The sequence below is a fragment of the Rhinolophus hipposideros genome, assembly GCF_964194185.1.
Source record: "Rhinolophus hipposideros genome assembly, chromosome: 9".
NCBI classification, from domain to species: domain Eukaryota; kingdom Metazoa; phylum Chordata; class Mammalia; order Chiroptera; family Rhinolophidae; genus Rhinolophus; species Rhinolophus hipposideros.
Genome location: NC_138055.1, coordinates 54,493,313 through 54,514,830, shown reverse-complemented (window position 1 = coordinate 54,514,830; position 21,518 = coordinate 54,493,313). Strand labels below are relative to the sequence as shown.

Here is a 21,518-nt window from a genome sequence, read left to right as displayed (position 1 = left end):
TTAAAATTGAGGCTAGATGGTAGGAAAAAATGCTAAGCATTTGCTAAAATGTTAAATTGCTAAAAATTTTCAAAGGTTCATTACCTTTGATAAAACTTCCTTTCCTTATTCAAAACTTTTGCTTTTCCAGGACACATCAGCTCCAAGTGAAGTGGTTGTTTGAATCTAGTGGAGGGCCCAGCTCAGTGGCCCTCGTGGGCATCAAACCAGCAACCTTAGGAGCACCACGCTCTAACTGAGCTAACCGGCTGCCCTCCATATTCTTTACCCCTTTTATTTTTGAAGCCTGAGACAGCAGCCAACGCATACACATACTTGTTTGCCAAAGATGAGATCCACTACTGTCCCTCCTAAACTTCACATCAGACACCGCTCTAGTTAGAACCTCAGCAGCAGCTCTGGCTTTTATAATTTCATTTTTTTCTTGCCAGGAGAGCTAGAAAAGGGTTATGTTCCAGTGGAGCAAATTAGTAGCTTACTTGTGGGTCAAGAATTACTCCTGCAGAGCCAGTTTCTCTTGGATTTCAGTAAACAATGGTGCCAATGGGATAAACTTTAATAATAATTCATATTACAATCAGAACAACCCACCCTCATCTGAGTGCCAACCTGTGGTTGTTCAAAGCATTTATAAACACTGCTAGCTTCAAACTGCAGTGACTATTGAGATTGATTCTGCTGGTCTTCTGGTTTACCAGATGCCTGGTACGTCATTTCCATTCTCAAACTTGAAATGGTTAAGAGTGTACGGTATCAAGTTATTTACTGTACCACACAGGGAGAAAAGGAAAACAAGTAGAACCAAGTTAAATGCATTTTATTTAAAAAGTTCATTCCTAAAATCGAATGATGAATTCAAGCTGCAGAGCAGCTAACGAAAACTGCATGGCAGTGAAAATGAAGTAGTGGCTCAGATAAAGATTGTCCTCATAAGGATGTTCCTGTAGAAAGAAAAAAAAGTTAGGAAGTATTTATGTTAAGTGAAGATTCTACAATCACATTCATTCTCTTTACTTACTGGGAACCCAGTTACTTTAGTAACTTTTTGCTGGCTAGTTTTCTGTTAGACCAGATTATGAGATCTCACTTATTGGGTTCTGAAGCTGACCGTCAGCGTCTTTACTTTGGCAGTACTTTCATTGATCATCACTTTATAAAAACTTACCTTTTAGCCATGAACTTGGGCAGATGTGTTTTTTAAGAGTTGATAAGCCTGTAGTGGCTGACTCCTCCCTAGAAAAGCAAACAACCTTTAGAACTAGCTTTTCTGAGACCAAGTCCCAACTCAAGCTAAACCCGCCACCCCCCATAAATGGTCCACCCCCCTCCCACCATAATTTTGGGGAAGATTCTAATATATTACTTTGAGCCATTGTTTTAAGGAAATGGGTCAAAGGAAGGTAGAAAATAAAAATTAAAGGGCCAATATATATTAGCACAACAGAGATAATTAAGTGCTCACTTCCTTCAATTGAGAGCCACCAAGACTAGGGTGTCATCTCCAGAAAAACCAAGTTCAGCTTAACTGGACTAATTTTGGCTCAATATATTAAGGAAAATATAACAGAAAACTGGATTTTAGATAACTATATGGATGTAAGTAAAATCTGTTCTTACCTACCAGCATAGCAATAAAACCTTTCCTCCTGGTTCTGACTGCTAGTCCTAAGAGTCAGGTGTGCCTTACTCTTGTCTGCCTCCTTCCTTGCGATGGTCACTGAAACTTCACTCCCTCCTAGCTTTCATGGAGCGTGCCGTGGCCTGCCCCTGGCTTATCTGTACTCCACATACCACAAGTGTCTACTCTCAGCTGTAGAGTGTCTGAGCTCGAAGCCATTCGCGCTATGCTTGCTAGCAGTTCCTAGTAGCTGAACATCTCTCCTGGATCTTTAAAGGCATTGTCAGGAATCCTGAGGTATCTGCAAACTCCCTTAATAGTTAAGGTTCCACCTGCCATTGCAAACTCAGCCAGTATCAAACCCATGGAACTGTATTATCCATCCTTTCCCACCCCCCTCCACCTCCCACCCAACCTCCCCCCACCCCCTCCCCCCCCAAACTTCCAAGCAACACACCCATGGGATGGAATACACAGTCCTAATGATAAACAAATCTCTATGCTACTAAGTACAATGGCACTGAAATTGAGGGTACCAAAGAGAGGGCTCAAAAGAACCTATGTACAAACAATGATTGGATAACTGTTAAAAAGGTTTAGAAATCATTTTCTACACAATTAACATTTTAGGATGGTTGTGTGATCTTGTGCCATGTTTAAAGGAAAACTGCAGTTAGCACGTTTATAAGCAATACAGTTCAATTATCTCCTTAATTTTAACCTCCAAACTAGTGTGGCTAATCTATAAACCACTATAAAGACCCACCCAACCACAACAAAGTAAACTGCAGTTTTCCTTTAATGTAAGCCTGTTTTTGTGTTACGAGTAAAAAATCTTTACTTGTGCTGGTCAGTTTAAAAACGTCTCCCAAATACTTCTAGTCTGTGGATGTACAGGGTGGCATTAGCCAGCAGCTCGTTTCTATTCTCTGGCAGAGTTTTGAACTTGAATTGTGATAGCAGCATTCAACATTACCAGGGGTAGTGGGTAGGGAAAGTCCAAAGCTCTGCCAGTCCCAAATCCATACAGTTGTCATTCCATTCAAGAGGATATTAAATCGTTTATTGATTACACATGATAATGGATGATACACAAGCTTCATTCCCATCTATAATTTTATCTGGTACCATAATTCAATTTAGATATATTGCATAGGATGTGCCAACAATCATTAATCACCAAATAAACTCCCGACTCTGCTTGGGTGACCCTTTTAATGGTGAGCTCCAGATCACCAACACAGTATCTGTCAATTCAACTACACCAAGGTTTCCGAAGACAATGGCTTCTGACTGAGCCCAAGCAGGTTGTAAATAAATTTCAAATGGAACCTGGCATCACCCTGAAGGAATTCTAACTTCATACTGTTGGGGTAATTTACCAAGATGGCTTCAGAGTAGACTAACTTTACACAGCACATTTAAAAAAAAGACACATTTATTCAGCGTCATGATCAGACTATTACATTTAGCAATCAACAGCATGGGTGCAAAAAAAAAAATCTACATTAAAACCCTTTGTTGGAATGCTTTACACTTTCCACAGAACAGAAACTAAAATAACCTGTTATACAATTAGTCACAAATACAGTCCTCGAGTTTTTTTGCCCATACACATGAGTATTGTCTAAAACATGTCTTCTTTGTAGCAGCTAGGCCCTGCCACCACTGTGCTTGGCTGAGTTCACAAATCTGTTGTAACCTGTAGCTTCCCTGTCACTTCTCTGGCTCTCCTCTCCTGCTAAGCTTTGTTTCCTGTTGAACAATATGGAATAAAGTTGTTAATCTAAACATATTAAGACTCAAGGCTACAATCCAATAGCAAGTTGTTTTCCACAAATTTTGCTGATCTGAACATTAACTTAATATCCAAAATTTTACTGCAGTTATAATGTTAACTATGTTGCACTGCTCAGCTACATTAGGGTTACTGGGTTTATTATCAATTGTAAAAACTAAGTCAAAACACAAAAAGCTGTTTACTTACCTGGCAGTAATTAAAACCTTCTGCCACTGCCATAGCTACTGCTGCTGCTGGAACCACCATAGCCACCTAAGAATAAGATTTGTTCCTTTAAACTTGCGAAGTGTCAGTATAATTGACACTCGTATATTTGAATCAACAAAGTCCAAACTTGAGAATTTAAGCTCACGTTTTCAATTTGATTGCAAAATACTAGTCACTTTAGTACCTTGAAATCTTCAAATTATTGTCAGCTTTTGATTGCCTACACAGCATCACCTAAAGACTTAATGTATTCTTTACCCATTTGTTATAGATACACTAAGCCTTCCAGTACTACAAACACCTATCATACCTTGGTTTCGTGGTTTGGCAAAGTATTGACCTCCACCACCATAGGGGCCAGAGCTTCTGCCTCCAAAGTTCCCTCCTTTCATGGGTCCAAAATTTGAAGATTGATTGTTGTAATTGCCAAAATCGTTGTAGCTTCCACCACCTCCAAAATTGCTTCCTAGGAATGGAAAGAGGTCCTTTATCTGTTACTTCGAAAAACAAATGTTCTGAATTCTAGTGTTCAGAGTGGAAGTTACATGACCTGCCTGCCTTCCTCCCAAACTCTGATGGCTCCAATGCTTGATTGTATTTCATCCTTTCTTGGCAAGGCATTCAGTTGAATAATCCAGTATTTAAAAAATTTTACCCAACTCACCACGACACAGAACAGAACATTCTCTAGCCTTTGAAGGCCTTTACCCATTCAGGGGCACTGCAAACATGCTGGATACATCAACTAAGTGCCTAAAGTCCCAAAGAAGATACTAAATGCTGCTAGAAGCTAATCTGATTCCAGCTGAAGATGCCACTATCCATTTATTCATCTATTTGGGAGTGAGGCGGCCCCAGCTTAAAGCTAGGAGGAGGTAGCATAGCAAGTCCATTAAAAAATACCATGCAGCGTACCACATAATGCTTTAAGAGCACCAAATCCCCATATGGGCACAAATTCTACAAGGCTAATCTAGCTACTGCACCAAATACCTGGATCACTGGATACCTACCACTACCACCGCCAAAGCCGCCTCCGCCTCCTCCGTTGTTATAGCTGTCATAGCTGCCACTCCCGCCATAGCCACTGCCCTGGTTTCCATAACCCTGTCCACCACTTCCATAGCCTCTGCTTCCTCCAGAGTAACCAGGGCCGCCTCCTCCATAACCACCTACAAGAATACAATTCTTCTCAATAAGACAAAAGTATTCAACAATCAAAATCTGTTTAAGCATAATGGGTAACAGCCTGGTCACATGCTGTTATGGTCAGAATTCAACTTGTCATGCACTAGTTTTTAGTCTCTACTAACCTAGTCTATAGGTTGCCACAAACTTTCCACCCGTGTATTCCTAAAGAAACAAAAACCACACAAACGTACCATCATTACCAAATCCATTATAGCCATCCCCACTGCCACCATATCCTCCTCCACCACGACTGCCTCCAAAGCCACCTGGAAGAAAGTGGAGTTTTAAAAGCAGGTTCAGAGTATGTGCATTGCATATAATTACAGCCATTAAAGTCTACACTTCAGGGAGCAATTCCTGTACTACTAAAATGATTTCCACACCGAAGATTTTAACTGCTGATTAGCAGAAACCAGAACCACATTTGAATAAACGGTAACTTTAGAAATGCCAGCCAATAGTTACATAGAGCCACAGGTTGCAAAAAGCACAAGTCACGCGGGTAATGACATCAGAAGCTTACCCTTAATTCCCAATAAAGCACAACCACATATACCTCGACCACTGAAGTTTCCTCCACGACCAAAGTTGTCATTCCCACCAAAGCCACCTCCTCGACCACCACCGAAGTTTCCAGAACCACTTCGACCTTAAGAAGACATAAGTATTAAAGTATAGATTGTAACTGCTCAGTTACCTTTAAGGTTTAATTAAAAGCAACAAACCCACCTCTTTGACTGGATGAAGCACTAGCCATCTCTTGCTTAGATAGGGCTTTCCTTACTTCACAGTTGTGGCCGTTCACAGTATGGTATTTCTGAACTAAAAAATTTCAACAATGAAAAGGGACAATCTCAGGGTTTAGAGTAAGATATGGGTTTCAAACCCTTTGGCAAATACCACTCATCTGATACTCACTGACAATCTTGTCTACAGAGTCATGGTCATCAAAGGTGACAAAAGCAAAGCCTCTCTTCTTGCCACTGCCTCGGTCAGTCATGATTTCAATCACTTCAATTTTCCCATACTGTTCAAAATAATCTCTTAGGTGGTGTTCTTCAGTGTCTTCTTTAATACCACCGACAAAAATCTTTTTCACAGTTAAGTGGGCACCAGGTCTTTGAGAATCCTAAAGGAAAAATCCAATTAAGTGACTTATATCTGCAAAATCAGCATTCAAGATTGCCAACATCCCGGAACGTAGCATCCACCTAGTAGCACACTTCTAAATGACTAACGTAAAGAAAAACACACTTACTTCCCTTGAGACAGCCCTCTTTGGTTCCACAACTCTTCCATCCACCTTGTGTGGCCTTGCATTCATGGCTGCATCCACCTCCTCCACAGTGGCATAGGTGACAAACCCGAAGCCTCTGGAGCGCTTGGTGTTTGGGTCTCTCATCACCTGAGATATTAATTCATTTAACACACATTAAGACTCCAAAAACTGATTGTCATTTCTACCTTGAATAAGGTAGCAGAAAACTTTATACTAGGCCTCGTACAAAGCCCTTCAACTTAACCTTACCCACCTAACACAAATCTATTTACATCTTAATCAGTTCAAGTCTCACCTTCCCTCGCCAAGTTACTTCCAACTATAATCCTGTTAGCAATCTTCATAAGCATTCAGACAGTAACTACAGCAAGATATGCCAATGAAATCAACTAGTTCCAGTGCTCTTTTGTCTCGTCCAGGTCTTACCACACAGTCCGTGAGCGTTCCCCATTGCTCAAAATGGCTCCTCAGGCTCTCATCGGTTGTTTCAAAGCTCAAACCTCCGATGAAGAGCTTCCGCAGCTGTTCAGGCTCTTTGGGAGACTAAGAGTGGGGGGGGGGAGGGGAGAGCGTTACGCCGGCCTGTATCGCAAAACATCTTCCAATTGAGAGAAACGAGACAGCAACGTACACAGCACTTATTGTTCCAGAGGGTCGCGGCAAGCCACGTGCTTCTCCCCCTTGGGGAGGCTCTACGTTGGGGACTGGGAAACGGCGAGCGCATGCGTCCCTACTCTCCCTCGCACGCACGCGCAACAAAAGGACTGGGCGGGAGGAGTGCATCGCCAATAAGGGACTACAGCTGCTTAAAAAAAAAAAAACTCACCCACTGAGACAACATAAAAATCGTTTACTGTGCCTAAGAGTTTTTCCAGGAGGACCAAACCCGGCGTGATAACTAAGGGTTGCAGGACGGCGGCCTCATGGCGACGACGAGGACAAAATGGCGCCCTGAACTTTGGGAGGGGTAGGCCCTGGCAGTGACCGAAGAACTGCCGAATGGGCTGGCGCAAGCAGCCAATCCGGGCCGCATCCAACCCATCTCAGAAAGGAGCGAGGAAGAAAATTAAGTTGGACCGAGCAGCTTACCTCTGACTTAGACATGACGACCGCGGGAAGGGTAACTCGAACGATGCTTACTCGGCGGCGTCCACCGACAGAAAGGAGTGATCTAACGAACGTATCTGCCAGCCTACCTTCGGCCTCGCTGTTTTATCCCGCCTCCTCGCTTACGGCATTGGTAGACTCCGCCCCTGAGTAGCTCTGACTGGATATTTGAAATAGCTTCCTGCTACTATTGGACTGTGGTGCCGCATTGCTGCGTAACGTCATCCGTTTGGGCGTTCTACATAGTCTCCACCCCTTGGAGTCCATTGGTTCCCGTGTAATGTTACTCCTTACTAGTGTGATTGGTTAGCCAACCAATCATTCATATTTGAACATCCTGAAGGTATTTGAATAACTTTTTGGCTCTCCACGCCCCGAATATTACATTCTATTCAGTTGTCAACTTATGATTAATGCCGTGTATTAAAAAATAGCATATGAATTTTATTTTTTGTAACAACCGCCTGCTGAGCGCATGTGTAGTAAAATGGCGAGTTTACGCAGGCGCAATAAGAAGTTCCGCTTGACTCTTGGAACACGTGAAATGGCGGGCGGGAGACGGCGGCGAACCTACAGCGCCTGCGTTGTGGCGGGAGTTGTGCCGCGTTTTGCGCAGGCGTAATGGGCGGAGAAAAGGTCTGGTCCCAGGATTGGTCGCGCAGGCGCAGGGAAGGATCCGTTTTGGCGGGCGGTTGGCGTTGCGCAGAAGGCGGCGGCAGCTGTGGCTTGTGGTCCGGCCTCACCACAGAAGAACAGGGAAGACATTAGCGTGAGTGATCGGTCTCGATCCCGGGTAAGTGGCGGACAGTCTTGCCTACCCATACGAGGTCTTGAACCGACTCCAACTGGGCCCGTTATTGTGTGAAATGAATGGACCGCGGGGTGGGGGCTAGCGGAGGGGGAGCGGTGGGTCCTGCCAACCAATGGAAGAACAGGGGCGGGATGTTTTATCTCTGTAAGTTCTGTGGAGCTTTGCCGTCTAAGAGTTTGACTGGCGAGTGTATAGGCCAATTGGGTCTGCCTTTAGCTGCCGACTGATCGGTCCTTGGGCCATCGGAATGTGGGAGGCGGGTTTTCCTCTCCTGAGCAGCGTCTCACTAAGCCAATGAGCATGAAGCGCGCGGTAGGTTGGGCTCCTCTAAGAGGCAGCGGTTTGACTCCAATGGGGAATGCGGGAGTTGGGCGGTAAAATGGATGGACCGAATCTGGAGCCAGTAGGAGGACAACCTACTGAGAGCGCTCCGCCAGGTCGTCCAATCAGCGCTCCAAAAGACGGAGGTGCTGGATTTGTGTTGATGAGGAAAGGGATGCAATGTCTGTGATGGCGCTTCGGGTTGGATATTTTATCCACAATGACTTTTCTGACGAAGCCTTGAGGCCTCCATCGCATAAGCCTCCCTGGTACGAAAACGATACGTTTGCTCCTGTGTATCTCGAGTTGGGCATTCCCCCCCTACAACACACAACACACATCGGTACATCCCACCATTCACCATAGGTTTTGGGGGGAGCAAGGAAGAAGGTCCTTTGACTTTGAGAACTAGCTTCTTTAGGAAGACCGACTTGAAATGTTAGAACAAATAGAGATTGTACTGTCGTGAAAAGGTGCCTGCGGGAAATCTATGTAATAATGCATATTTCCACATACAACTCGATATTTGTAAGTCCAGAGAAAAAGTTTTGGAAAGCTACATACCAAAGTGTGTAACCCCCAGGAATACAGTGGCCTTGGGGCAGATGAGATCTCTAATGTTTAAATCTTTGCAGGGATAATAATAATTTGTGATTAAAATTAAAGTCAGTTGATTTAGGGTGTTGGGGACAGAAGGGCTCATCCATCACCTGGGTTAGTTCATTGCCTTTTGATTATATTTCCTTAAAAGTGTTTATTTTTAGATGCAGTCCATTCCCCTGTTGGTAATGCCCATTCTGCTTATTCCAAGATTTTTACTAAAATATAGAAATTTTCATTACATTCTGGCTGTATCAATATATACTGCTTTACTCACTGATGTATTTATTTAGGGAAAAAAATCTTTAAATACTGCAGTGAATTCAATTACATATGAAGTATCATGGTTAGAGAACCTTTCTGACTTATAAAAGGTGATTTTAGTTGAGATATGAACAGAGGAGAGATTTCCATGTTCTCTGGCACTTCCCAAAGGACAAACATATTTTACGTTTGTTTATAAAGTATTTGTAGGTATGCTCATAATGCAGCTGCTTAATTTTTAAGAATTAAAAGGATATAGGTTTGAAAAGGATAATCTTGATCTACAGGGTTTCTTAACTTCAGCACTATTGACATTTCCTGCAAATGCATCTCACCTCCTGTCACCCCCATTTTTGACAATCAAAATGTCTCCTGACACTGCCAGATGTCCTGGGGGTGGGTGTTCGGGCAAAATAATCCCCAGTTGAAAACCATTGATCTAAACTGACATGCTAGAGTTGATTATTTTGTCAAAATCTTTTACCAATTGGAAATGAGAGGGAGAAAATGGGTGGTGATGTGTTTAGGAAGTAGTTTTTAGTAAATGGATCACTAAATCCTAATGATTATCTCTTCAGATATAGTGTGATCATTGTTCCATTGGATAGAAGGAAAAATTTCATTAAGGCTTTTACTATTTAAACATGTTTGATTGCATCTTGTGTTTGGCTTTCTAAAATAATGGCAAATAACGTTTTTTTAAAAAGGTATACTTGCCTCAGATGCTTCTTACATTTTCAGCTGAGTTAAAGCCTCTTTCCTTTATTGGGATTCTTTTGGATCAATGTCTCAAACCTTTTTAGATGTTGACCCTTAATAAAAAATATATTTTATACTGACCCTGTACACACATTGAAACAAGTTTCACTGTACAAATAAATGTGCAAAGCACTCTTGATGTTTTTGCATCTATAGTACACTATTTCCTTTTCTTAAGAATACAGGTCATTTTCTGCTGAACTGATCACAGCTCTGTACAGATCCACAGTTTAGAGAAAAAAGAAAAACAACTGATCTAAAGAATAGGTAACTAAATTATGCCACCTTAGGTTACTCTCTGTGTGGATTCCTCCCATCTTTGGCCCCAGCTACTTGGATTTATAAACAAATTAATCAGTGAACCCTTACTTGATGTCTGATGTATTTTCATTTGAAAGATTTCAGGCTTTAAACATAGAGTTCTTGGTTTATTGTGGTGTCCAAGTAAAAATTGCTTGTTTTGCTGTGAGTTCTCTTAAAGTGTCATAACAGGTCTGATGAACATTTCTCTGGTGGGGAAATTTTAGTGGATAATTTTTCATTGAAACTCTGAGACTATCACGTTGTCTAACTTTAGACTTTTTTTCATTGCCTTTGTAGAACCTGGTTTGGTTGTTAACACAAAATGTTGAGCCTGAGTTAACAAAAATTAAATTTCAAGCACCTGTGCTTAGATCTTAGAGGGATACTATTGCAGCCAAACCTGAAAGAGAAAATAACACACCTTCACTGCAAACCAATCAGTAGAAAGCTGCTATCTGGGTAGTAGGTGAGCAGGGTGATGGTTGAGCAAAAGAGAAAGAACATCTTCTGAAGTGACTGGATTTTTATATGTCTAGGAAAGTTTTGGTGGTTTTAGAGCCCTGACAGAAGCTCTAGAAAAGATATCCAGGGTACAAAGGTTTCTGAGGAAGGCTAGTGTTTTTTGCTTTTATTGAGGTATTTTATTTAACCACATAGCATGATTTATATATCTTATTAGAATAGCCCATTCATTTAACAACCCCTGGTAAAGCATTTCTTTCCTTTTTTGTTCTTTTACTTGGTCTATTTTTATTTCCATTCACTTGACATGAAATTGGGCCTAAAGCTGTGAATATTGATTTTAAAAGTAATAAATTATAGTGTGAGATATCACTTGTGACTGACTCCGTATGACTGCTATTTACACATGAACTTGGACTCCGAGCAGTTTTTTTGTGTGTGTGTGTGACATAAATTTGATTTTCCTTCCCTCCTTATAGAGGAATGCTTTAGCTGATCATTTGTACTAGTGGGAAGGAGTCCAGGTCATCCTGAGAAGAGTTGGCTTGTGCAGAGTCCAAGACGCAGATTTGTTGGATTTCTGTAAGCCACTTGAAGCCACATATTCGTTTCTGATGACAACTTTACACTTGTGTTGGCAGAACACCCACAGTGACAACTGTTGCCTATGTTTAGTCTGCCCAGGAGCTCTACCAACTAGCATGTTTGGGGGGAACGTACACTGTTCTTAGCAGCTACATAAATATTAAACCTTTCTGAGTTTGTCTTCTCAGATCTGTCAACATTTAATATTTTTTGGGTAAATTGTATCCTGTGTTTACCTCACTTTACCCTTTGAAATGAGGATGACAGGTTTTAGGCAGTCCTTGGGTCACTTGAAGCACAGTTCTTTATAGATCAATCATTTGTTTTATATCTGTCCAGTTTATGGTTTTTAAAATTTTACTTTCCCTGTGTATTAATTTCTTGTAACTACTGTAACAAATGTACCACAAACTTGGTGGCTTCAAACAACGGAATTTATTCTCACAAGTCTGGAGGCCAGAAGCCTGTAAGTAAGATGTTGAGCCCCCTCTGGAGGCTCTAGGGGGGAGTCCCTTCCTGACCCCTTCAGCTTCTGGTGTCAGCCTCATTCTGTGGCCACATGTCTCCCTGCTGTCTTCACATTCACATTCTCTTCTCTGTATCTATTTCAGAATTCCTTCTGCCTCTCTTATAAGGATACATGTGATTGCGTTTAAGGCCCACCCAGATAATCCAGGATAAATTTCTCCTATCACATAAGGTAATATTCACATGTTGGAGGGATTAGGACATGGATATCTTTTTGGGGACCATCACGCAGGCCGTTACACCCTGGTTCTCTAAACCCCTATCCAAATAAATTTTACCTAATTCAAAAAAGAAAAGGTTACTTTAAAAAAATGAGAGACAAATGGGGGAAAAAAAGGCTCAGGAAACCTGGGTTCCTATTACTGCTATTAACTAATGATACAGTAACCTTGGGAGAGCTATTTGCCTTCCATGGTCCTTGGTTTTTTCATCTTATATGGATGGAATTGGGTACGTGGTAGCTAACAGCCTTCTAGACCTAATACTCATAAAGTGACTCTTAAAATGTCTTAGGGTTTGTTTTCGAAGTCAGTAATTTTAAATGCAAATCAATAACTCATTCTAACATTTTGGGCCAGTATAGTCCAGTAGCGGTCTTGCCTAGGACTTGAGACACAGAAGACTTGAATTGTTGACTGGTTGTCATCTCCCTGGGGGTATTAACACAGGATAACAAACCTGTACGTGTTAATTGTGTGTGGTTTTCTAAAAACAGTGTGATGGACTAGCTGGGCCATTTTCCATTATCGGATTTGCTTTGCAGTAAGAGTAGTTCATCAAAATTAAACACTGACAGGTTTTTCTGCCTGGAACTAGGTCATGGGCCTAGTTTAAAATTTTTTCACTTGTAGTCTTATTCTCCAAACTTACTGAGTGCCTGTTCTACAGTGCTTCATTGCTAGGAAGGACACTAGAAAGCGTGGGATTCAGGTGGTATTGTTGAAAGGACTATTTCAAGGTCAACTTTTATAACACAGCCTCGTTATTTCGTTATTTCTTCCACGGAGGAGGAACCAAATTGAATTCAAGTATTTTCTGATGGTAATCTACATTTCGTAGAATAAAGCAAATTCACCTCTAAGCCAGCAGGCATAATGATGTCGGAATAAATTGCCCTGTGCTAACGAAGTCAACCCACAGGCTAGGAAATCTATCTTAAGTTTGGTTTCTGAGGCAAATCCTTCAATTCCATGTGCCTTGTTTCTCATCCCTAAATCAGTAAAACTCACCTCACACGGAATTATGGAGTGTGATATATTGCTAATTTATTCCGTATTTCAACAATAAATTATGTTTAAGGATCTGATAAAACAGGCAAACCTCATTTCTAAGAGTAGTTGGGGACAAGCATAGATAAAACTTACAGATAGTTCAGAAAATTCATTAAAGTTTAAATTCCTTTATCCAACATTTTACTTTGTTTCCTGTATATTTCCCAAAGTGTTTGCTTGTTCTTTTTCCGTAACAGACATGAGATAGGTAGGGGAGATAGCTAACACCAGGTTAGATGATACAGGGATCAATTCATCAAGAGAACACAACAGTTCTAAATTTTGCTCAACTAATGATAAAGCTTCAAACTATATGATAGAACTGAAATATATACATCTATAATTATATTTAACAGCACACTTCTAAGTAACCCATGGACCAAAGAACAGATCTCAAAGAAAATTAGAAAATATCTTGAACCGAACAAATGATAACATGACATATCAAAATTTGTGAGATGTAATTAAGGCAGTGCTTAGAAATTTGTAGTTTTTAAAATTTTTTTAAATTGGGGAATATTGGGGAACAGTGTTTTTCCAAGGCCCATCAGCTCCCAGTCAAGTCGTTGTCCTTCAATCTAGTTGTGGAGGGCGCAGCTCACTGTCCCATGTGGGAATCGAACTGGCAACACTGTTGTTCAGAGCTGGTGCTCTAACCATTTGAGTCATCCAGCTGCCCCACATATTTGTAGCATTAAATGTTTCAATTAAAAAAGCAAAAAGGTCTAAAGTTAGTGACCTATGTTTCTATCTTAACCTAAAAAGAGAGGAGCAAATTAAATCCAAAGTAAGCAGAAGGAAGGAAGCAGTAAGTAGTTGATGAATTATAAAAGAAAAACAGAGAAAATGAAACTGAAAGTTAGTGTTTTGAGAAGATCAATAAAATTAATAAACCGAGCAAATCTGATCAGGAAAGAAAGGGAAGATACAAATTACTGATGTCAGGAATAAGGCATATCACTACTACTGATCCTACAGACATTAAAGTGGTAGTAAGGAGAGCGGCCGGTTAGCTCAGTTGGTTAGAGCGCAGTGCTCATAACACTAAGGTTGCTGGTTCGATCCTCACACGGGCCACTGAGAGCTGCGCCCTCCACAACTAGATTGAAACAACTACTTGACTTGGAGCTGATGGGTCCTGGAAAAGCACACTTAAAATAAATTTTTGAAAAAAGTATTTTAAAAAAATGGTAGTAAGGGAATATTATGACTGTGCCACCACATTCAATGTCTTGGATGAAATGAATCACCTCCTTGAAAGAAACTACCAAAGTTCAGTTCAGAAGAAATACAGAACCTCACTAGCCCCATATCTATTAAGGAAATAGATATTGTAGTTAAAAACATTGCCACAAAGAAAAGTCCAGGCCCAGATGGCTTCACTGGTGAATTCCACCAGATTGTTATGGAAGAAATAATATCAATTCTACACAAAGTCTTCAGGAAAATAGAAGAACACTTACTAAAACATTTGTTATTTTTAACTTCATCTATTATCAGACATTTAACTTTTGTTTATTTGTTTTTAAAGTGTTTGTAGTTCTTTTTTTCTTTTCTCACAGACCTGTGAGCTAAGTAGGGCCAATAACTAATACCCTTAATGGAAGGAAATTCGACCTTCCATTGATCTCGTTGGGATAGAACCCATGTCTCCTTATTCCTAGTCCTGATCTTGCCACTGTTAACAAGTTGCCCCTTTAGTAGCTTTTTTGGTAACAACTTTTGGAGACAGAGCAACCACTGACAACCGAGGAGAAACTGTTAAAATCCTTTGCCATTAAGTTGAAGACTGGGCTAGACTCAGAGCCCATGCAATGCTTGACACTCCCTAAGCCCTCAATAAATATCCCATAACCAACCAATCCGTTTTAGAGCAAGGATCAGAACTACTATATTAATCATCCCTTTGGTATAGGATTTGAATTGGGATTGTAGCTGGAAGCTGGACAAAAAGAGAATCAGAAACATCTTATTTGTCTTAAGTAACATGCCAGAAGGCTCAGTGGAAGAGCAGGGTGGTCTGAGATTGGCCATCCCTTCTGCCGTTGATCTGATGGGGGCCTTTCTTTGCATTTAACTATCAATATATCTGAAGTGTAGAGCACACTTTTATGATATTGTGGCCTAGTAACTCACACTTAAGTGTCAATAGAGACACCTGCAAAGACCTACAAGGTTCAATAATTTCTGGTGTGGGTTTGTTTCTCCTGTCATCACCCATTATGTATTTTTTTACAGCCTTTAAATTGCCACAGAGAGAAATTGGTCAGGATCGTAATAGATGGCCAAGGAGCTGCCAAGGATATTGTTGTATGGGATGGGAAAAAGTTCAATACTGGCTTGATTTTATTTATCTAAATTGTAGGCTATGACTTCAATATAATTCATGTTGCAAATACACCAAAGTAGTGGCAAAGCACAAGCTTATGCCAATGTTGAAGGAATGTTCTCTTTTACTCCCTGAAGTTTTATAGTGTGAGATATCTTTCTTATTCCAATTATATCAAACTCTTTTGTCAGCATGTATCAGTCCGATTTTAGCGTATTGATTTAAATTCTAATACCAACTCAACAGTTAAATTAGAGGGATTAGAGATTTTAGTTCATGGTTATGCAAATTAATTTCTATGTCTCTTGAATGTCTTCACTAAATTTAGAATATGAGAGAACATAAATTGTCTGGCATAGTAGAAGCTCTTCCTTAAAACAGAGGATTTGTTGAAATGACCTGAAGGCGCCTTTGTAACTCTTAGGTTGCTGATGTCCAAAATCTGCACAAACTGGACAGTGCCAGCGTAAGCACCAGTCTTAATTTTATGGCTATTTCAAAAATGCTTTACGACCATAATCTTATTTGGGGATGGACACTTTAGTTCTCCTTTAACCTTTTTGTATTTTGTGAACATGTTCTGCCAAAGTGCGATATAAAAATCTAAGATTCGTGGTAATATAACAGCAACTCAAACATTGCTGTTACCCATTTTTCTTAAGATTTCTTTATGATGAAATCGCCAGGTTCTTCATGAAAGGTGACAGGATCTACTAGTTCATGCTTCATCACATTTAATTAAGAGAGGAGTGAGTATGAGATTAACACCCACCTGAGGCTGTGGTGTCTTGAGATGAGTTCAGTACATTCCAAGGATACAGTTGTTGGAAAGCACCATCTGGAAGACATTTGCCAGCGGTGCCAAATTCTACTTTTTCATAAATCTTGGAAAAATTGGATATCTAACCTTTTGTCCAGTGATGGTTTAAGTGTGCCCTAACTGAATTTAAAGAAGACTGACACTTCAGAGAAGAAATTCAGTCTATTTTAATAAAGGAAAATAGCATATCCCATATAAAATTGTTTTGTGGGATTGTGATCTGGTAATGAGAGAGCAAGAATTTGTGTTGCTGCTAAATAGACCAGTGAACCACACTTACACATTTTCAGCAGTTCTGAAAGTTGCGTTAGAACATATTTATATTTTTTAATGGTGGTCAGAGCTTGGAGGCAGCCATTATCTCCACTTATGATACATATGCTTTAACGTAAAAGAAGAACAATTCCTTTACTTCCTTGCTCACTGGAGCAGGAGGCTCGGGTAATCAACAAACAGGGTACTTTGCTCCAGAATCATTCTGTGACTGATTGAAGCAGTGCCTTGGCCTGATTTTTAAAAGACCACAAACTGGAGCTGTGCTAGCCAAAGGGAGAGCATTTCTTCTCTCCACACTCTATTACTAAAGTTTGTGTTGTCTATATGTGGCTTGTTAATGATAGGGGTGTTAACGACCACGGTTAATCTTCCTTTGCATCTCTTCTCTAATCCAGTCTCTTAAACAGACATTTAAAAAGCTCTTAACTTCTCTTGAATTGGGTGCTCCTGGGCTTTTGGTGGAGGTGGAGTGCTAGTTATCAGCCAATTTAACAAAACCTGAGGCAGCCAGGACAGCTGTAATGTGCATCTCTATGCTGTGTTTTTGTTAAAATGCCACATGGCTAATACTTTGGAACTCATAAATCTAGTGGAAGAAAACATCTTTATAGAGGGTATTTAGGTTTTAAGCAGTATGTGTTACAAACCTAAAGCCGCTGGTACTTATATATCCGTAAAGAGCGAAGAACCGGATTTAAATGGTTTTGTAAATTTGGTTTCTTTTCATCTATTTTATTTGTTATAATAGACTAGATATAGGACGCGTTCAAGACAATGCTGTAGCTGACAATTTAATCTTCACCTAAGCCACGAGCTTTCCCCAAGGGTCTTAGGAGAGAAATAGGAACTTCTCAAGCCTGGGCCTACTGAAGTCACCCCCATCTGTGGCATGTTTAATTAATGCACATGATAGGGAGCTTTGCATATGTCCTCACCCTCTCCTATTCTTTAGAATGGCTTCTTTCTGGAGGATTTTGCCTTCTTAGTGGGCTTACAAAATTTATATTGAAACTGTAAAATGAAGAGAGTGCATTGATTATGCATTTCGACAATTGATCTGACTACCACTCCAAATAGTTCGGTGAGGCAACTTAACCAGTTATTTTACATGACTTTAAATAATACAAAGAAAGTTTAGAGAAAGATTTAGAGTTGTTTTATATATATGTGTATATGTATTTGCTTATAAATAATGATGAAAGTAAAATGTGCTGTACACCTCAAGATCTAAGGAAAGCCCCCATGACAGCTAGCATTGAAGAGTAGTGACTAGAGGGGCTAGAACAGAGCCTGAGCTGGACAAAGCGGACAGATACCAGAGACCCCGTGTGGGTGGCTCTGTGCTTCCGGGATGGATCGGTTCATTCAAAAGTTCACGATCATGTGTTCTTCTGGTTTCCCCCCAATTTCTGTAATTTCTGGGGACTGGCAGTTTTAACACATTTTTTCTTTTATCCTTATAATGTGTGGGATTTTTTTTGGTCCCTCTCCTCTTTCTGCTTCACCTCCTCACCTCCTCCCCCTCCTTTTTTTCTGGAAGATTCATCTGTTAAAGAAGTCTCCTGTCATCGACTTGGAATGTGGGTTCTGACTGCCTGACTATATGCTCTTTGATGTTTTTCCAAGGCTGACTTCTCAGCAGATCCCTGGTTTAGGTGTGTGGGCCCCCCTCTCTCCTCTCCCCCTCCCCACTCACACACATACACTCAGAGGCCTGTAAGGTGAATTTGCCTTGTATCTTTGATATGAAGGGTTGGTGGGGCCTGCTCTTTTCTTGTGTCCTTATGGGCAGTAAAAAATTGCCAGAATCTATCTGTAGTTGTTGAGAGTTCCTGTGTACATTCAGGAAGGGGCTGAGAGCTGTTATACCTGAAAGACTCTAAAAACTTGAGAAGCTGCTCGCCCCTTCCTATGGAGATTTCCACACTGATAAGGTTTCGCTCCGAGGCTCATCTTGTTTTCCTCCGGCTTGGTATCGGGATTCTACTTTAATCACTCCATCATCCTGCCTGCCATGTCTCATTTCTCATACTGGAACGCTCCCTTCTCCCAAGCTCAGCGTGAACCACCAGTCTTGATGTTTTATCTGGTCCAGGCTCTAGCCCTTAAATTGTCCATCTGGCTTTGTGTTTCATTTGACCCTAATACACTGGGTCGCGCTGTCTAAAAGAGAATTATGTCCCCTCCGTTGTCTGAGTGCATTTCTCATTTCTTACTGCTGCTCCTGAGCAGATCTGTAACTTCAAGGTTAAGATAAGACACATTCCATCAGAACTATGTCGTCATCCTTGCCAGCTTCTGATCTGTGACTGTCCAGGAGATTTACAAGACAATTGCATGCCATTCTTTACAGAATATTATGGTTGGACTCTGACTCCTGGCATCAGGCCCAATTTGATTTGTCAGCTGTTACAAAACCCATTTCCCAAAGAATAAGGGATCTCAGCCAGGTGCCCTTTAGGCAGTTCTTAAAAGTGGAAAGGAGGGAATTGATCTGACTATTCCCTGATGTTTTAGGGAGGGAGATGGACTCCAGAATATCTTTGTCCCTTTCTTCTTTGAATTCACCTTTTTTTTCTGAAAGGTTAGTGTTGCTTTCATTCTTTCCTGTCCTTTATCCCTTCATACAATTACTGTTAGTCTTTTCATTCTGCCATCTCCAAAGCTTTCCTGAGTTTTAAGGTGTAAAAATAAGTATTTTACTCTTGAGAGAGAACGTACCTGCCTGTTCTCTGAAGGTTTATTAGTTTACTGTTGCCTAATTAACAAAGACACTGTTCCTCCTTTCTTGCTGTCTACTAACATGTTGAGCTGCAGGAGTTACTGCATGTGATATGGTCTAACGGCTTAGGAATTTGGAAGGTCACATATTTCCTGCTGTTGTGTCCGGCCCTATAATATTTTTACAAAAGCTTCACTTTAGGGGTCTGAAACAGCTCTTTGGTTTCGACATAAACTCTCCGTTTCCCTAGGAGGTAGGCAGTCGGGATTTATTTGGCCCATTTTAGTGATTCTGGAGTTAGATCTAAAATTTATTTACTCAAGATCACATATGGCAAGTTAATAACAGAATCAGAGCCCTGATCTAATTCCTTTGGCATTGTTTTCATAAACTTGTTAAACAAAAAATTTTAACTTCCACGGCTGAAAGTCTTTTAAAAGAAAGGATTTATTAGGCCATTGCTAGCAAAAAACCCCAAAAACCATTGATGTTGGGGCATGGAGTCTAAACCACCAGCATCATGGCTAGGCAGGAAAGAGAACATGTCTGTTGTGCTGGAGTTTTACAAGTTTTACATCAGGTAAGGAGGAGAAAGGTGTAAAACCTTCTGAAAGGATTTGCATAGACAAAGGGCCTGCCTGGGAGAAGGTGAACCAGGGCTGGTTCTGGAATAGGTACAGCAGAGGCCACAATGAAGAAAGGTCCGGCTCTTCTGGGTTAGTTGTGGGCAGCAGGTTGGAAAAGTTCGTGTATAAATTAGAAAGTGAAGGCTCCTGAGGTCCTGTGGTGTCTGGCTGTTCTGTTTGGAGTCATCTCAGAAATAGCCACCTGGAAATTAATCCTCAATTCCAACAGATATACAGGAAATGTGAGCAGTCTTTTGTCAGGGCTGGTCCACAGCTATTGACAGGCTAACTGTTCTGTCTTTTACTCTGGCTGCTGTATTTTTAATTTAGAGCATCTAAGATTTTTTTTCCTTTGTCACCCCTTAACTATGAAAAGTTAAAGTTAGGAAAAGTCAAAAAAGGCACCTTTTACTCAGATTTCCGGATGGGTCCATTCAAAGTTGAGGAAATCCTCTGTAGTTGAGAACTGTCTGCTTTGCTCTCATACCCTATAATTTCTGTTCAATAACCAAAATAGTCACCATTCTCTGCTTTTTTCCCCAGTTGGGTTGCTTTTGATTGTCCCTTTTTCATACTGGCCTATGACAGCCACCTCTAGCTCTGAAGACACGTATCTGTAAAGCAGAGCTCTCCAAAATGTTCTTTAGGGCCAGGAGAAATGAAAATTTGTGGAACTGCAAATCTCTAAGTATCTCTTTTCTTTATCTCAGTCCTCCTTTTCTTAAATATTAGGTATTATTGAAGTATAGAATTTTTCATTGTGTGTTGTTTTGGATGGGTGGTAATTTAAAACTTGGTTTCAAAGAAAAACAACTAATGAGAAGTGGTTTTAATTTAACAGTAATGGTTGTGGCTGGTCTGCTCTCCCCCTCCTTGTTAAAAACTACTTCAAGGTTAAATTTTTTTTGTTTACCTATAATTTCAGTTTAAAGTTTCTTTGGTAGTTCTTCAAAGCTCTGGGTTCTGTTTCTGTATCTAGTAATCTCCCGAAGAAGGAAAGTTGTGTAGTATCTTTGAAATAGTACCCTTCCCCCATTCCTGTTATCTTCCCCCCCAAAGCAATTTTAATTAACTGTTCAGTGACAGATGGTTAGAAGAGGCCTTGTCTAAAGTGCTTCTGGTGGGCTGGATTGGGGTGGGTGGTTTGCACTGATTCTGTTGTAGAAGGACCTAGCCTTTCCCCTCCCCCTTCCAGTTGAGCTATAATCCTGTTAGATGATCTTAAAATGCTATTGATTAATTCCCAGTGCTCTTAGAGGAAGCACAAGTTTTGGATTTAAAACCCAAGAAGTTACTCCCTTGAGCTCTGAATGTCTTAGCCTTGAGGCCAAGGGAGGTACCTTCCAACTTCTCCACCCAGTCTTCACTGAAAAGGAAAGTTAAGGCTTTTAACTTTTCAGTTTGCCTCTCCCCCTTAGTCTAGTACTGCTGCCAGTTGCCATGGCAACGGACTGGGACAGCTGCGCAGTGGCGCCCAGGCAGCTGGGTGGGGGCGGGGGAGCTGCCAGCCCGCCAAGCCCCAGACCTGGGAGGGGAGGCCCCTCCTGTTAGTCCAGAGGGAAAGAAAGAACTGGGGCGATCCGGTAGGTAAGGGAGGGAGCCCCCATTCATCTCCCTTTGGGGCGCTTCTTCTGCATG

At 41.0% G+C, this 21,518-nt stretch overlaps 2 protein-coding genes across 10 annotated transcripts in view; one reads left to right on the top strand and one right to left on the bottom strand.

The window, feature by feature from the left end:
- Positions 1–800: 800 nt before the first annotated feature.
- Positions 801–7,315, bottom strand: HNRNPA1 (heterogeneous nuclear ribonucleoprotein A1). 5 transcript variants are annotated; one of them, XR_013994098.1, is made up of 12 exons: positions 7,186–7,300; positions 6,523–6,639; positions 6,076–6,222; positions 5,736–5,946; positions 5,547–5,639; positions 5,374–5,466; positions 5,009–5,083; positions 4,640–4,798; positions 3,937–4,092; positions 3,606–3,671; positions 1,166–1,233; positions 801–941 (listed from the first exon to the last, which is right to left on the bottom strand). XR_013994098.1 is itself a non-coding variant. In XM_081061263.1 (11 exons), exons 1-10 carry the CDS (start codon positions 7,198–7,200, stop codon positions 3,616–3,618), a joined length of 1,122 nt encoding a protein of 373 aa, XP_080917389.1. In that variant the 5' UTR covers positions 7,201–7,300; the 3' UTR covers positions 801–1,233; positions 3,606–3,615. The 5 variants fall into 5 exon arrangements, 3 of the variants coding, with proteins under 3 accessions (XP_080917389.1, XP_080917388.1, XP_080917390.1); XR_013994099.1 differs by lacking the exon at positions 4,640–4,798; XM_081061263.1 differs by having other exon boundaries at positions 801–1,233.
- A 413-nt stretch (positions 7,316–7,728) lies between these two features.
- CBX5 (chromobox 5) overlaps positions 7,729–21,518 on the top strand; it is a 34,953-nt gene continuing 21,163 nt past the window's right edge. Inside the window, exons 1-2 of one of the 5 annotated variants that reach the window (XM_081061533.1) lie at positions 7,860–7,996; positions 11,920–12,008. The gene's annotated coding sequence lies outside the window, so the exon portion shown is untranslated. Of the gene's footprint in view, positions 7,997–11,919; positions 12,009–21,370; positions 21,468–21,518 lie in introns of those variants that run through there. The other 4 variants (XM_081061532.1, XM_081061534.1, XM_081061535.1 and 1 more) reach the window with 4 other exon arrangements.

Bases quoted from the DNA above. Each gene is read 5' to 3' on its own strand.
- HNRNPA1 (XM_081061263.1), bottom strand. The intron at 6,223-6,522 runs GTAAGACCTGGA...TTAATATCTCAG, and splicing joins GAACGCTCACGGACTGTGTG to GTGATGAGAGACCCAAACAC. The intron at 4,093-4,639 runs GTAGGTATCCAG...TTCCATTCCTAG, and splicing joins CGGCTTTGGCGGTGGTAGTG to GAAGCAATTTTGGAGGTGGT.